Below are 16,510 nucleotides of genomic sequence, written 5' to 3' on the forward strand. Positions count from 1 at the left end.
AAGACACAGAGAGTGACTTTTTGGAGTTTCCATTTACAGGTCAAGCAGGTACTCACCAGAACCTAATAGAATTGTCACATCAGGCTCCACACTGCTTAAAAGCTTCTTTTCCTCTTGTTTGTACATGAAAGTAATTATTTCATACAGAACTCAGTGGTAACTAAGGCTTTGCATAAGGGAATAAAGGCAGAAATTCAAACTACGGAGGAAATGTGTTCAACCTCTTCTGAATGTCTGCAGGTTCCCAGTGGTTGTGGCACTTGGAAAGCAGGAACAGGGCACGATTGAAGCACACATGGTCCAGGAGGAGTGAAGGGTGGGAGGGAGAGGAAAAGAATCAGCCCTGGAGATATTAAACAGTTTAGCACTGATCCCCTGCCTGTAACCACTGTAATCCCACTGAAGCAAACATTCTTCTTCCCATTCACAGAGCTGCTTTACCTTCACAAAGATTAAGATAATACACTGACTCAGGGAAAAAAAAAAAGTATTTTATGAGAGATCAAAATCTCTATTCCCCTCCTCTGTTTTAATTTGAGCTGCATTAGGAGAAAACCTCTGTTTTTGCAGTCATGTCTCAATATTTTTATGCCATTAGAAGCAGCTGTCCTCTTAATGTAATTACAGGTTTCACCAGGGGAGTGATCATATCCTGCTGTCAGTGGGAGGTTGTAGCTGCCTGATGTTGTCTGTTCCATCACCTTTCCATCAGCCTAGCTTTGGGGTTTTTTTCCAGGTGTCTGTTCACCTCCCTTGGTGTGCTAAAACCTCACAGACGCATCCACATGGCCTTCTGCTGGGTTGGGCATCTCCTTCCTAATTTCCCTCCCCTCCAATTACAGAAAGGTTGAGGAAATGGGAACAAACCCTGAAGTGAAGCGTGAAATGAGCTCCATGATCCCAGATAGCCAGGGCCATTTAAAGCCTTGCTTGGCATTTGCATGATAAGAACAAATCCTGTACAAGGATCTCTCCTATGCTTTTTACTCCTGCATTAATTCATGAAGTGTCATGTATCTGGTGTATTTTATTATACATGAGAACCAGACAAATTAAGATTCTCAGCTGAGTATCACATTTGTACACTCAAGGCCACCTCCTTCAGCTCTGGTGAGGGTTGAAGTGACACTGGTTTAAACTCAGCTCACCTTTCAAACCAAATCAGTCAAACCAGCACCAATTCTCCTCATTTCCTTCCAATTTTTTTCACTATTTCTTTCCATTTAGCTTTAACCTCTTCATAGCTAATAGAAGATTAAGAGAAATCCTCTCCTGATCCTTGTCAAAACACAGGCTGTAGATCAATAGACTGGAAATGCTGAAAACAAACCCTTTGTAAAATAAAAACAGAATAGGGAAGGGTGGAACTAGGTGATCTTTAAAGGTCCTTTCCAATCCAAACCCTTCCCTGTTTCTACAAATATCCCCACCAGTGGGACTGTCATCCTGCAGCAGCCAAAACTTCCTTTAAATCTCCAGAAGAGGGAACAAAACTGGAAAAGGGATTTTCTTTTTTTTTTTTTAATCAGATTCCTCATTAGTGATGTGAACCTCCTCACATTAGTGATGTACACTTTAATATGCCGTTGTAAACTAATTAACAATCCTGGAGATTATATTTTTTTTCCAAGGGACATTATCCTTTCAGCTGGAAGGTGAAGCTGAATGCTGATAAGCCTCTTGAACTTTGCAAAACCACTTGTCAAAAGCAGTAAGACAAGACTTCGTTAAGGTCTTCTAATTGAGAAGAACAAGGTCCAATTAAGTTCTCACTAAAGTGCTGCACAACCCAGTTAAACAATGGCATGGTGAGGATTTTCCCATCCCCAACAGAGCTGCTTCATCCCTGGAGTTCATCTCCAGCTCTGGTTTGGAAGAGTTTCTTTGGCCAGCAGAAGCTGTGGTGAGGAATCATGGGACAGCTGGAGCATTAAGATTTTGGGATTTTTTATTGTTCTGCAGCTGGAATTGTTCTGAGATACTCTCAGAGTCACCAACAGCATTCCAGAGGCTGCTTTTCCCTCTCCTCTGACTAGGAGTCACTTTGCACCCAGATCATGTAGAGCTACCTGCTCAGGCTGCTGTTGATTATCTCATTATTGGAATCTAAAGAGGTTCCTAACTCCCAGCAAGGACAATGTGTGTGCTGCCCTCAGCTCTGAGGCTGCCCTGCTGCATCCTGGATGCTTCACAGCAGCTCCTACCCCCATTTTATGAGATGTAGCTTCCTCTTTCTACAGAAGATGTAGAAGAAAATTAAGTTTTGCATCTTGTTGCTACCTTAGATCTCGTCATAAATGAGCTAAAATACACCCCACTTGAAGGGAGAAAGGTGAACTGAGTAATTTGGGATTTATCCTCTCAGTTTTGGAGGACAAGATCCAGTGAGCAGACTGGCACCTCAGGAAACCACTGACAAACTACAAGATTTCAGTGGAGAAATTGCTCAGTGCACAATTCCAGGTCAGCTGGAGGAAGACCAAAGCCTTTATCCACTGAAACATCTCCAAAGGTGAACCAGAACATTCCCTACAGACTCATTTCCCCCAAACCAAAACCCTACAGTTCTGTCTCAAGCACAACTTAGACCCAAGTACTCCTTCCTAATGCATTTTAAATCTAATTTTAACACCCATTCACCTGTGTGACTGACTGCTCTGCTCATAAATGAAATACTTTTAAATATGTATGCACTAAACTGAAAGACAATAATGGCCCCAGGGAAGTTGCATTCCATCAGGCAATTACCTGTGTTTTTAAAATCACTGCATAAGTAATTCACACAACCCATTTCTCTTGCACATAACAATAAACAATTTTATCAGCTGTGCCCTGCTTGGGCTGCTGTGTACCAGCTCATTTTATTTCGTTGAGAACCACCACTAACCAGGAAATTAATTGAAATCATAAGGCAGCAAGAGGGGGAAGTAGCTGCTCTAACAGGAGCTGACAAAAGCACATTTCCAAGAGGGGAGTGATAAAACCACATCTCTCAAGGGCAAATGGGCTGATTCCATCACATAATTCAAGAGTCACTCTGGAATTTGCAGAGGACTGAGTGAGAAATGCACCCAGCCTGGAGTTCCTCTGCTCTAATTGCTTTGCTGTTGAACATTTAAGTCAGAGCTCCAAGCCATTTCCAGAGCCAGCTCTATTTGCATGCCACACATCCCACTAAAATCTGCACATGGAGCTTTCCAGGCAAAACACTGTGAACCTCAAATTATAAATAGCCAAAATTTTTTTTTTAAAAAAAGAGGGTTATGTATTCAATCTTCCATCCTGGCAGCCCTAAGCCCTATCCAGTGTTTCTGGATAAAACTTGAGGCAGGTCAGCAATCCAGCTGCAGAAAGCTTTGCACATCTGACAATCACAAGAGATCAAATTAGATCCATTAATGAAACTTTCTCCAGTGTTTCCAGCATGATAAAGGATTTAAAAAAAGCAGCCTCTGGGCATTGTATATGTTCTTAATGTATCTGTGCTTCTAAACTATCTTTAATTAATGAAATAACCCAAAATTACTTATTAATAAGGATCTGTGGGCTTTGTAAACTCCAGACATTTTGCATGAATTAAAGAACAATATAATGAAGTTTTAATGAATACAAAGTCACAGTTAATGTAAAATTTATATATAGCAAGCCAGAGGGGGAAGGAATTTAAAAGTACTTTTAATCATAGATTATTGGCAGCTTGATAGCTCCTTTTTATACTTTTCTAATGGGTGCTTGGTATTTCTATTATCACACCAGCATGGTCTGACTAGGTACAGTGCAGAAAGCAGCAGCACATTTAAAGCTCATTTGCTAATGAGGAATTTCTGCCTCCTGCAGTGGCAGCAGGGCTGCTGTCCACCCTGACTGTGCTGAGGCAGGGAGGGGAAGCCCCAGCTGCATTCATGGGCAGCTTCTCTCTTGCCAAATTACAATATTTGACGTATTTTGCATCAACCTGCAGCTTACTGGAGCCAGTGAGCCAAGAGCTGTTACAGGGTGGGGAAAAGAAATAATAAATAATGAACTAAATAATGAACTTTTACCAGCTGCTGCTGCACATGAGCACCTGGGATTTGCCCTCAGACACATCACAACCTACAGCCTCTTACTGCACCTTCCCAAAGCACATTTTTGGCAGATTTTCCTCCACTCCTGCTCACCTGTGACCTTCTCAATGAGCCAACTGTGTTTCCCTTGTCTTGGGCCCTGTGTAAGAAATCAGGATAAAACTGTCACAGAAAGTTTTGTAATCAGCTGGAATTAGATTAAAACCATTAAAATCAGTAACAAACTAAGCTAAAAATTATTTTGTGCCACCCAGTCAAAAGGAAAATAAAGACAGCAACAGCTGAAAGATGTAATATATAATTATATATATAAAGAATTGATTCCTTTTAATTAACTCTTTATCAACGCTGAATGCATTCAACACAATTGTAAGTACAATAATATTTCACCCACAAAATTCAAATAGTGCAGGAGACACTGAATGCCAGAGGGTTGGTACAACTACTGCAACTGCATTTTATGGAAAACAAAACACTTTAGTGCTTCCATTTCACTGTTTTTGTGAGCTCATTACATTATTTTTCCCTTTACAAACCGGAGGGTTACAGACCTAGAAAAGGTGTCTCTCACTTTCAACATGACATTTAGTAAAAAAAGTTACAAAACCCATCAGCTTCTCATTAAGAAACACACTGGAATTCCTCAGCTAACCTTAGAGCCAATGAAGGACTTCAACCAAGGAAGCAAAAATGTCTTCAAGTGTAATTCTGTCAATCCAGAGCAATGGCAGTAAATTCCATGGAAATAACCTGGAGTTACCCCAGGAATGAGGAGGAGGGAGTTGCTCCCTCACCTCCTGAGGCCCCAAAATTCTCTCAACCAACAGCTTAAAACAATGAGAAAACATCACCAAATGAAGCAGCAATTACCCTCAAAGGTACCATGAGATATTTCAAGACTGAAGTCATTCAGAGTCCAATGGGTTTAGTGCATTATGATTTGGCTTTATAAAAACATTTGAATGCACACTACACAGAGAACACTTGCATGGTTCAGGGTCAAGGGGTTAAAATCACTGTGTGTTCCTTGCAGGGTGCTGAAACACATGATTGAAAAACCTTGCTAAAAATCCAGTTTAAAAAAAGAAAGCAAACATATTATTAAAGAAATAGTCTATCTGCAACTATTGGTGCTCCCATTTGATGGGCTGTTGATGCAACTCTAACCAGAATAGATGCACTCATATATATATATAAAAATCAAAACAGGCAGGTTTCTCCTTCCAGGCTGGAAAAAACTCCAAAATATATGGCATATTTAACCAATAAAAGGGAGCTAAGCTTTACCCAAGCCTTTCATAATGCACTTCATGAAGTATTTTTTTCTTTTAAAAGAACCACTGGTATTAAATAGAGCTTTTTCTTTACATACAGTATTGGTATATACAAAACAAATACAGAACAAAGACAGACAACAAAAAAAAAACCCCACAAAAACCCAAAAAAGTGACTTTAATAGTCTTGAAGCTCAGGAATATTTTGGTACAGGTCCAAAGCCTCTGGGTTTGAGAAAGCTCCCCGCTGCTCAACTTGTTTCCCTGCAATTATTTGCTTCACAGCTACTTCCACTTTCTTCCCATTTACTGTGTACTGCAAAACAAAACCAGAAAAGATAAAATTACTTTTTTTTCCCCATGTAGTGGCTTTATGAAAATATGCATGAAACCCCCCACCAATTCCAGAACTCTATCAAAATTTTGCAGAATGCCTTCTCTTTTGTTACACTTGAAGCAGTTTCTTCTGAAAAATCACTTGAAGAGTAGGTAGAATTCAAAGAGTTTGTGTCAGTTTATTACTCCTACTGGCAATTCTGTGAGAACACGACTGAGCTCCAATATAAAACAACAAAACCAGATCAGAACCATGCTGTAAACACAAAAAATATTTGGTTTTTATGTTCTGGCACATTGGATTTTCAAACTGTTTTTTAAGGATGGGCTCAAAAAACAAAGCCCAACCACACTGGGCTTTGGAAGAAGAAAACCATGATTTTCTTATCTTAACTGGACAGTTTTCCTTAAAGGGTGAAGTGAACCTCTGGGCTTAAATGGAATTCTACAGTGAAATGTTTCAAAACCAACCATAACAAATAAAATAAACTGTAACAGACAGAGGCTTCACCTCCACTTATGAATCACACAAATTCTCTGATATTGTGTGACTCAAAGTAAGGACATTGCAGAAAAAAACCCTAATTCTTCTCTAGGGATCAGAGCACTGTAATTTCTGACACAGCAAGGGAGATGTGCTCCAGTGTGAAGAGGAACAGCCAAAGCTCATTAGGGATGATCTCTGCTTTTGGAGGCACCAAGGCTTTATGAGCTCCTTCCTTGTGCTGCTATCACTGAGACATTTTGGGGGTGGATGCCTCCTTTAAGGAAAAAAATCAGGCTAAATTAGTTTACTTTAATCAATAAATCCTGAGGATGATGATCAGAATGTTGATCTGGTCAGGACAGAACCAGACAGACTCACACTGTTTTTTAACACCTGAATATCCCATTAAAACCATGTTTTGTGTATCCAAATCACCTCAGCACAGATGTACTTTTTCTACCAGAATACAGTGTCAGGATCAGATTGCATTTTCAGATGAGGATTCAAACATTTCTAAAAGTAGCAGAAAATTGGCAGTTCCCCTTCCAAGCAAAACTTTTAAAGAAAGATGGGAGACAGCTTTGATCACTTCACCACTGGCACATCTATGTGAAAGGTAATTAAAATGCAGTCAATTCTCAACTCAGTCAATGTGTGAACTAATTAATGATCTAAGCAGGCTCTCCTGAGGGGCAGCCCATCACAAACACCCCCCTGCTGCACACCCAGGTGATTCACACAGTTCACAAGTTCAGCACTCCATGCAGGAGCTGAGCTGCAGCCCAGGAGATGAGAACTTCAGGGTTTCACACTCATGCAAAGCAAACATTGTGAGCCAAGGATTATCTGCCAACAGCATCCTGAAACAGGAGTAACTCAACAGATCAGGAGCAGATCACTCTGTGGATCACAAAGTAGTTCCACCTGGGAACCTACACTGGCTCTAAAGAGGTACCAATATCCACTGCTGGCTCTGAACTCTTCAGTTTTTTTCTCTAGACACACTCAAGTCTGTGTGCAAATGGACTTGGAAAACCACACTCTGCAGCCCCATTCTGCTCCTCAGAGGCATTGAGGAGACTAACATCAGAGGACTGTAAAAACAGACATTCCAACTAAAGAATTCATACAAAGAGCTCTAGTAGAACACAGCTTCCAGACTGAGCATGCAGAACCTTTAGCTACACAAACTTCTCCCTGTGAATAAGCACAACAATTTCATTTTAATTACTGTTACAGTTAAGACAGTGATAGAGCTACATTTAAGTGGCTAAGCAGATGTAAAAGTGAAATGGTTCACAAAATGATTTTCTGAATTTGCCGAGTGCTCTCAGCTTTCCCAAGAATGTCACTCATAACAGGAAAACAAAAAATATGCTTATGGATAGCCAGAAAAGTTAAATTACCTTTTTAATATTTTCTTTTAAGAGGTTTAAGTGCACATTATTGAGAAAACGCAACCCATTTAAAAAACAAAAAACACCCTTAGCTGAAAAGGAGATGAAAAGATGTTGCTAGGCAACACAGACAAACTATTTATAAAGCTCGAATACACTTTTGAGATGCTAAAATTTCCATGCATGTGGGTTTGAAGAGCAGTGACAACTGCTCCTTAATTACTATTCAAGGTGACAAAGAAAACAGTAGGCAGCATTTTCCCTGACATACCGGAATGCCTTTGGTTTCTAGGATGAGGCTGGGGACGTGCCGGGCGGAGAGCGCCACGCGGATGGCGTCCTGGATCCTCTTCACCAGGCTGCGGCTGAAGGAGTGGTTGGATGCCATCTTCAGGAACAGGATCACCCTCTCCTCGCCGTCCTTGTTGTACTGAGGGACGCAGAGGCTGTCTGACACCTCCTCAAAGGCTTCCACTGCAAATGGAGTCATCATTAGCACTTGCGTTCTGGGCTTTTTGTGGTTGTAGTGAAAAAAAGTGTCACCTCTCCTTCCTGGGTTATCCAGAGCTTCACCTCTGGGTGCTCTGAAATTTTAACTCCTCATGCAAAAATCCAGATCCATAACAAAAAAAAATGGCTGTAAGTTTTGGGACGGAGAAGGTTTTACACTAAGCTATTTTCTCTGGTTTTCCTCACAGTCCCAACTGCAGCACCGACAGGAGACTGAACGTCCCTGGTGACACAAGAACGAGGAGGCAACAGGTCCCTGACTCTCAGATTAGCACCTTTGCAGGGACAGTTTCCCCACCTGTCACAACAGGCTTTGAAATGCAAAGCACAAGCTCGAGAATTGCTTCTAATTATCAGGGAAAGTACAATAAAAACAGTGTCAAGGGCTTGGCTTTAAGGGAAAAAGAAAAGCCTGACAGGTTAGGTATTCTCTTACAAACCTTCATGATACTGTTCATCTCTAAGGCCCTACTGTCTGCTCCATAAAATATTGCTTTTGTGTATATCAACAAATCATCTCCCACCCTACAGATACTTCAGGAAAGCAACCAGTTTTAAGCTTATAAAACCAAATTTTACTGATACTAACATACTCTGTACTGTCTCATTTGAAAAACAGCACATTTGTTCTTACTTAATCCTTTCAAGCATCTTTAGAATGCCTAAAGTTCACATTTAAGGCAACAATCTCATAGCTGAAAGAGGTGGAAAATTGATTTCATACCTATGTTATAGATTTCAGAACTTCCAAATCTTACTCCATTTGGATTTAATGTACCATCACTGCAAAATCATAGACAAATAAAACAAAGAAACATTAGGATGTGATTACAGCTTGATGAAGAGGAAAAATTGATGCAATTAACCAAGTCTCTCTAGTGAAAGCAAAATGACATTAGAAACAGAATTGTAAGAGAATTTGAGTCAAAAAGGCATTTTACTCATTAGAGCAAAGCTGTACAGAGAACAGCAACATGATTAATTCACTCAACTTTGCTTCAAACAGCAACTTAGAAATGCAAGCAGTAAATTCAGCCCCAATTGTGATCTTGAATGTCTGTGATCACTGATTCAGGCACAACTTCATACCTGACCTTCTATAATGAATTTTTGCTGTAAAACAAGTTGATGGCAAAGCCAAGACCACAAAACAAGTTCTCCAATTCACCACCCTGAATGTACAACACTCAATCCAAACTCTTGTGACCATTACGAACCATGGAACACAAAACCAAGCTCACTACTGTCTTGTGTTCATAAATACAAGAGTGGGGTAGAACCTCAACATGAGCTCCATTCCCTCAAATCCAGCTGCTCTGATTAATTTAAGGGCTGAAATCCACAATATGGGATTCAATAAAATTAACATAAAGCTAACAAGTGTGACAATCATGTATATTAGACTCCAAGGTGAAGATTGCAGATTTTAACTCTTGTTTACCCAAAACACTTCCACGAGAACACTGTACCTGCGACCCAGCATGACAATTCCTCCAGTCTTGGGATTGATTTTGCAGTAATCACCGTGGGCCCAAACACCTAGTGGGGAATGGCAAATGTTAAACAGCTGATTTCTTATCCATCCAATCACAGCAGACATTGTGTAACTCAACTGGCATTAACTTAGTGAAATACACACAGAAATATACATATTTTGAAGTACTGGCAGCATCTTCCACAAAAGTAACAACATTTCCACCTCGATTCATTGCCTTTCTTGATGCATTTTTTTATTACGCACAATTCTAGACAAGAAGCTTTCTGGGCTTGTGTAATAGATAAACAATTCCCTAGGGAGCTTTTGTGCTTACTGCTCTTCATTTATGTTAATGCAAAAATCAGATTTGACTTTTTATTATTATTTAAGATGGATACTGATACAGCAGCCTGACAAAAACGGAAGCACAACCCAATTCTAGTCAAGTTTTTCTAAGGAAAAATACCATCCTCAGTTATTTGCACATAAAACCATTTCCCAACTTAACTGTTACAACCTTAAGCCCATTTACAAGACAGAAAAGATGTCCAGGCAGAACCTCAGTGATTTCAGTCTTAAAATTGTCACAATGATTTGTTTTTCTATTTACTGCTGTCAGGCTTACATGCAGACAGCAACTTCCACATTCCCTCCATTTTCCTATATGATTATCTCCTGCTGCACATCCTGACTTTTCTTGTGAATCCACTCTGGATTAATGCTAATTATAAAAAAAAGCTTCCATATCCAAAAAACAGCAGCTGGAGATCCTGCTCCTAAAAAACCTCTGTCCCAGAGGCAACAGGGATTTCAGCACTGCTGTGCCATGTAAGGAGAAACCCTGGATGAGTCAAGTCCTCCACAATTATTAAGAAAAGCCTCTGGCCCACAAGTGCTCCTTTACTCTGCAGAAGGCTAAGGATGCAGAATATGCATGTCTGAGGCAGCAGAGATTTAATCCTAATGCTAATGAGGTGGCAGGTCAGCATTATCCTTTGGGATTCACTGCTGCAGCCTGGCAGAGGTGCAGGAGCACTCATTAATAGCTGATTGCTACCTGACCTATTCTGCACTTCCATGTCACACCATGCCAAGCAGTCTGAGCTGCACTGCACACTGTGAGAGGCAGATCTGCCTCAGGAGAGCAGCAGCAAAATGGGATTTGAGCTTTGCAGAGATCCTTACTGGTTTTATTTGGATCTCAGTTCGAAACAAAGCACAGGGAAGCAGAATGAGGTATTATGAAACACACTGGAAATAGGGACTCAAAGCTGCACACGTGGCTGTCATTGGGCAGCAGCAAATAAACCTGTGCCTTCCCCAACAATCTGCATCCTTGGTCAGGCTGCAATATCCAAAGCCTTTCATTACACACCTGGGAATTTTGAAAAATAAGCCTTTCTGTATTTGCTTCCATTCTCATCATTCCAGAAGTGCGTGGGCTGGCAGGGAATAGGCTTGGTGCAAACCAGCTCTCCACTTTCACCCCAGACTGGCTTTCCTGGAGGAAAAAAAAGTAGTATTTTCCACATTTCCTTTCTGTAAATAACAGTAACAAAGCAAAGAGCATCTACACTTATTATTTGTTGTTAAAATTAAGATCATCTAACTACTGTATTTTGGATCACAGTTACCTTCATCATTCCATGCTTCTACGGCCATTCCAAGATTTCTGGCCTGAATTTCTCCTTTGTAAACTGGAACTGTAACATTCTGACCCATGAAACATGAAATTATATCTGTTCCACCTACAATAAAAGAAATCCATTTAGACTAGACAGTACGTTTTGGAAAAAGCAAACCTGGAAACTACATAGGAACTCTGGAACTGCCAACTGCCAACCCTTGCCAAAGGCTTCTGATCCACACTAAGTAGCACAGAACAAACAGCATTATCTAGGATGTTGTGACTTATTAAAAGGTTTTCTTCCTTAGTTTATATATCTTTTTATATGTGTATGCCTTTCATGCAGAACTATCCCTCAAGGCATAGCTTTTCTCCTTTCAACAGTCTCTTTAATCTCATTTAAGGAAATTTCCATTTATAGGAGAAAGAAAATAAGCAGGCCCTACTTTACAGACTCCAGATATTTACTGAATTACTTCGAAATGTTTTCTTGTTTGTTTTCATTAGTTTAAAGTAACCAGTCAAGCTATTCCACTCAACATTTACTTAGCTTTTATTCCTTATTAGCATGGGAGGAGGGGAGCCAGGCCTTCAGGATGAACAGTTATCTCAAGAAAAATAGATACTGTCAAAGTGCTTACTTAACTGGAATATTTATAGTCTTTTTAGGACTTCATGGAAGAGAATTAAAACACAAATCAATCATGTTAGCTTTTCTCAAAAATAGGCTTCTGCATTTGAGTCTATTAATGTCTGTAGTAGCAAGTTCTAGATTCAGCACTACTCTTACTGAGCCCAGAGTCTGAGATAACTTCAGTGGCAGAATAGTTACATTTTAAAAATCAAACTGAGTTTAAAAGCCCTTTGAAAAAGTCAGTCCTTGTTACAAAGCAAAATGAGGAGTGCTGTGGCAGACCTGACGTGACCAGAAGTTGCCTCAGCTAGCACTGCTCACAACAAACTGCACAGCATGGGGGCTTGAAATTTCTCTAATTATATAATCTACAAAAAAAAATCTGTCTGCAGTGCCAATTACTTGGCACAAAAGAACCGAAATGGGAACTCTCCAAGAGGTATTTTCTGCTAAAGTCAGCTATTTGCAGAACAGTATGTTCTGTAGGTTAATAGAGTCTTTGCTTGATCTCACCCTGCCACCCCTAAGGACAGCCAGTCAAAATAAATGATCATACTTAAAATCCAAAACATGCACCAAAACCACTTTGGAGTGTCTGACTTTCATTATGGCACAGTGAATTATGCAGAAAAATCTCAGCACTAAAAAGACAGCTCATTCCAGTTTAACTACAACCAATCCCAAGTGATCCAAAGGCTTGAGCTTCCCAAACATGCAGCACAAACAAGCAGGAAGCAACTGCAGTCAAGAGAATTACTGAGATGCTGCAGCATAAAAGCCTCACCTGAAATGGATCCCAGGAGGACATTGCTTTTTATGTGTTTGTAGACATACTCATAGCTTTGGGCTTTGAGAGGTGATCCTGTAGACAGGATAGTGTGGAGTGTTTGGAGGTTGTGTGTTTCACCTTAAAAAGGAGAAAAATCAACACAGGTTAAGGCAGAGTTTTTACAAGTGTTTGGAGCTATTTGTCACTACAACCCAGAATAATTACACAAAGGACTGTGACAAGGTAGGGAGCCAGAACCAGGAGAGGAAAGGTAGGAGGGAGGACAGAAGGGATTCACCAGCTTTTTGAAGCTTACAGGGTTTTAAATTTTTCTCTTCTAGCACAGCCAGCCACTTTGCACCCGTTCCAAGGATGGTGATCCTAGAGGGAAAAAAAAGTTTACTTGTTTTGCATATTTAAATATGCTAAGATTCTAAAGACCTGCAATTCCCACTGCAGTAAGCAGAGGCTGTTCCACACTCTGTACGTGGATCAGACAAACAATGCAGCCTCTTAAAGCTTTCTAAGTGCAAAGCACATCCTTTTGAACTATCAAAATCAGTCAGATCACATGTCATCTCTGCAGCTTTGCAACTTTGAATTCTATCTTTAAATATTAAGCAAAGCTTTCCCATCTCACAAAGGCATTCACTTACATTTACAGGGATTTGTAACTGCAGAACACTCCAAAGAGACATCACAAAATGTTATAATATTTACTTTATTAATGGGTTGTAACTTTCCCAAAGTGCCTTGCTACACTCTCACACAGAAAAACTTTGCCATTTCAGGGCATAGTTTGACAAAATGTACTTTAATACAGAAACTAGTGATTTTATGGAGATACCAGTCAAGTTTCCACTGGTGAAAGCCAAGCCTAAATCAACAGGAAACTTTGCCCAACTGAACAATTCAATCCTGTCCTTGTAAAGTGTATTTAGAGCTTTTCAATACAACAGAAAACTGGAAACAAAGGCTGTGTTTCTTCCATCTGTCAATGGAAGCTCCAGTTTAATGTTCATACTGACATTCAGGAAATCCTCTCACCTGCCTTCTGCTATTTCACATTACAGCAATAAACTCACTGAAGAAAATGCAGAGCTAGATGAGGATAAGGGATGCAGTCTGAGGGCACAGATAATGGGCAGAGCTTTAGGTAAGATCCTGCTAGGTTGGCTTTTACTCCAAAGGCAGTGTGGAAGGTAGGACACTGCTCAGGCAAGGAGAGGAGATTTCAACAATCCCAAAAGGGGATGCTCTGCTTTGCCATTCTGGTGGAAGATTCCCCCCTAAGGGAGGAACAGGGCACAGAACAATTTATGAGGCACATGGGAACAGCACCAGGGAGGCACAGAATGGTTTGGATTGGAAGGAGCCTTGAAGATGATCTCATTCCAACCCTGCCATGGGCAAGGAACCTTCTACCACCAGAGCCCACTGCTCCTCAGCCACCCTGTACCTCAGCCATGTGAACTATTTTCACTCTTGTGTAACATCTCACTTGCCTTCCATGCCTCCAATCAGGGCTTATTTTACATTAGAATACAAAATGCTCCTCTATTTTAAGCTCTTTGACACTTCCTCTACAGCACATGTAGAGCCAAATCTCCTATTATTTCCTTCCAAGCGCTACATAACTGCATTTAGTCACCATCCAACCAATTCCCTCGAACAGATCACTAATGGTTGTCCACTTGAGTCATTCTTGCCATGCAGGATGAGATATCCTGATGATACCCTGAGAATATGCTATCTGAAGGGAAGTGTGGTGCATCTTCCCAGAAGAAGGTAGTCTTCACATGTTGAAGGCTTTTTTGTTCACATATTTAACATATGAGTGAGCTGGGAACAGACTGCATGATGAAGTAGCACCCAGATGGCCACCGCTTTTAGCGCCAGATTACAAAAGTGAGACATGCAGACACATTTATCTTCACTTGCTTTTGGCATGTGGAAACAATGCTTAAAAATAAGCTGGGTTATTTCTCAATTTGGATTTCTTTGCCTGCTGTTTTACCAAGGTTTTGTTGGGGGGTGAAGCATGGCTTAAGTTGGTGGGTTTCTTTTGTGCTCTTTTAAATGGAAGCATTTTGAGTTGGCATTAAGCTTGAGTTATAATAGCCAGAGACAAAATGTCAGCCTTTAAATATTACATGTCACAAAAGACAGTGGAGTTTGAATTATTAATTATGCAGAGTCAGAAAGTGAATCTTTTGTCATCCACTTTCCACCACAAACAATTTTAATTATCAATTAAAAATGACACTCATTTTACTGGTAATAAAATTCAAATCTACTCCTTACATGCAGTTGGCAAAACAGGAAAGTTACAAAATAAATTTTAAAAAAATTGAAGTTTAACAAAGTGTACAAAGTTAAATGCAATCACAGGGTTTTACTGCTGTTTATCTGATACCTGTCATTTCTCCAGGCTTCAAGAAAGGGTGCTGTGCATTTTCAGGCACCACAAAAATGGTATAGAACAATTACTGAACAGCTTGTCAGCAAGAATTAGGCATTACAGATTAAAAAAAATCAAAATATGAAAATATAAGCAACCCTGCTGAGCCTTTTCAGTCAATTTATGTCTTTAAGTCAAAGTTCAATATTAAAATCTTATGCTGAGCTGCTTGAAAAAAGAACTCTTATTTACTAAGTTCTGAGTGTGCTGAGAAATTACTCTTCAGATTGCTCCCAATTACTGCCTTTTGAAAAGGCTGCTCTTGGAAACTATTGAACCAAAAGTCTTTGTTTGCCCAGAATTCTAATACCTGACTCAAATTTGAAACAATCAGCTCTTTGTCTCTCCTGCTCTCTCAAAAAAAAGGCTTTGAGCACAAATTTTTAAAAGCAGCTCCACTCAAGGCTGAGCAAAAAGAAACTATGTCATGCTGTGAATGCGTTCCTGACCTAGAGAATAACACCTTGACTGAGGTTGCTGGGATGTGGTGATTGTGACAGCAGCAAATTCCACTACTCCTCTGTTTAATCCTCAATACATACCCTAGTCTGTCAGTCAAGTCCCAGAGCACGTTTGGTGAAGGAATTAGAGGAGATCCATCATACAGCACCACTGAAGCTCCTGTAGCAAGTGCACTCACCAGCCAATTCCACATCATCCAGCCAATCTGGAGGAGAGAAGATATCCCTATGAGTTGATCCTGCTCAGCTCCCTGTCTGCAGTTCTGGCAGCTCCAGCAGCTCCAGCACAGCACCAGCAGTGCTGCCTGTTGGCACAGGAGCTCCAGGCAGCTAGAAAAGGATGGACAGGGGCAGATCATGGCAGCAGCTGGACCACAGCACAATCCCTGCCCTCCTTAAAGAGGTGTAACTTTCCCCTCCACTTCCCCTGCTGTTAAACCCACACCACTGGTTTTGTCTGATCATATTATTTAAGACTCAGCAAATAAGGCTGGAGCTCTGCTTATCCTCTCACCTGTCCCAAGACTGAGTCAGCTGCATGTTCCTGATGGATGTTCATCAAACTGATCCTTACAAATACCTAATGAGATGGGGATTCCATGCCTCCCTGCACACACAGCTTTAAAGCATGAGTCAGGAGACAGAACAACTTTGAGACAAGGCAATTACCATGATCCCTCCACGGAGATATAGCAAACTGACTAGTCATGTTAAAGTTCAGAAAGGAACTCATGAGGAAAGACAGCAGCCATCTCAAACTGCTACACTCATGAAAGTCTTAGGAATCATTTTTCTTTATCACAACATTAGAAAAAAAACCACCCCCAGCACAATACTGAACTCCTGCACTGATGAGGTTTACTCCCTTTCCTTTATCAAGCTTAGAGCTGGGCAGCTTCTTTCCTCTCAACCAAAACAGACATAACAAAAATTCTCATCTTCAGTATGACCTAGCCCTGCAGGAAGGTGGAATCTGATTTGTAGGTGATATTGATGAGGCACCTTGATCA

General features: G+C 40.5%; 1 protein-coding gene across 1 annotated transcript in view; it reads right to left on the reverse strand.

The window, feature by feature from the left end:
* Positions 1-4,362: 4,362 nt before the first annotated feature.
* The window catches only part of AACS (acetoacetyl-CoA synthetase), a 36,565-nt gene continuing 24,417 nt past the window's right edge, over positions 4,363-16,510 (reverse strand). Inside the window, exons 10-18 of the mRNA XM_085075377.1 lie at positions 15,582-15,706; positions 12,895-12,959; positions 12,594-12,716; positions 11,183-11,296; positions 10,924-11,049; positions 9,541-9,610; positions 8,796-8,854; positions 7,833-8,035; positions 4,363-5,657 (exon numbers count right to left, since the gene is read on the reverse strand). Of these exons, the coding sequence (XP_084931503.1) occupies positions 5,520-5,657; positions 7,833-8,035; positions 8,796-8,854; positions 9,541-9,610; positions 10,924-11,049; positions 11,183-11,296; positions 12,594-12,716; positions 12,895-12,959; positions 15,582-15,706 (1,023 nt within the window). The 3' untranslated portion in view covers positions 4,363-5,519. The remainder of the gene's footprint in view (positions 5,658-7,832; positions 8,036-8,795; positions 8,855-9,540; positions 9,611-10,923; positions 11,050-11,182; positions 11,297-12,593; positions 12,717-12,894; positions 12,960-15,581; positions 15,707-16,510) is intronic.

Source organism: Lichenostomus cassidix, chromosome 15, assembly GCF_008360975.1.
Source record: "Lichenostomus cassidix isolate B80296 chromosome 15, HeHo_3.0, whole genome shotgun sequence".
Lineage (NCBI taxonomy): Eukaryota > Metazoa > Chordata > Aves > Passeriformes > Meliphagidae > Lichenostomus > Lichenostomus cassidix.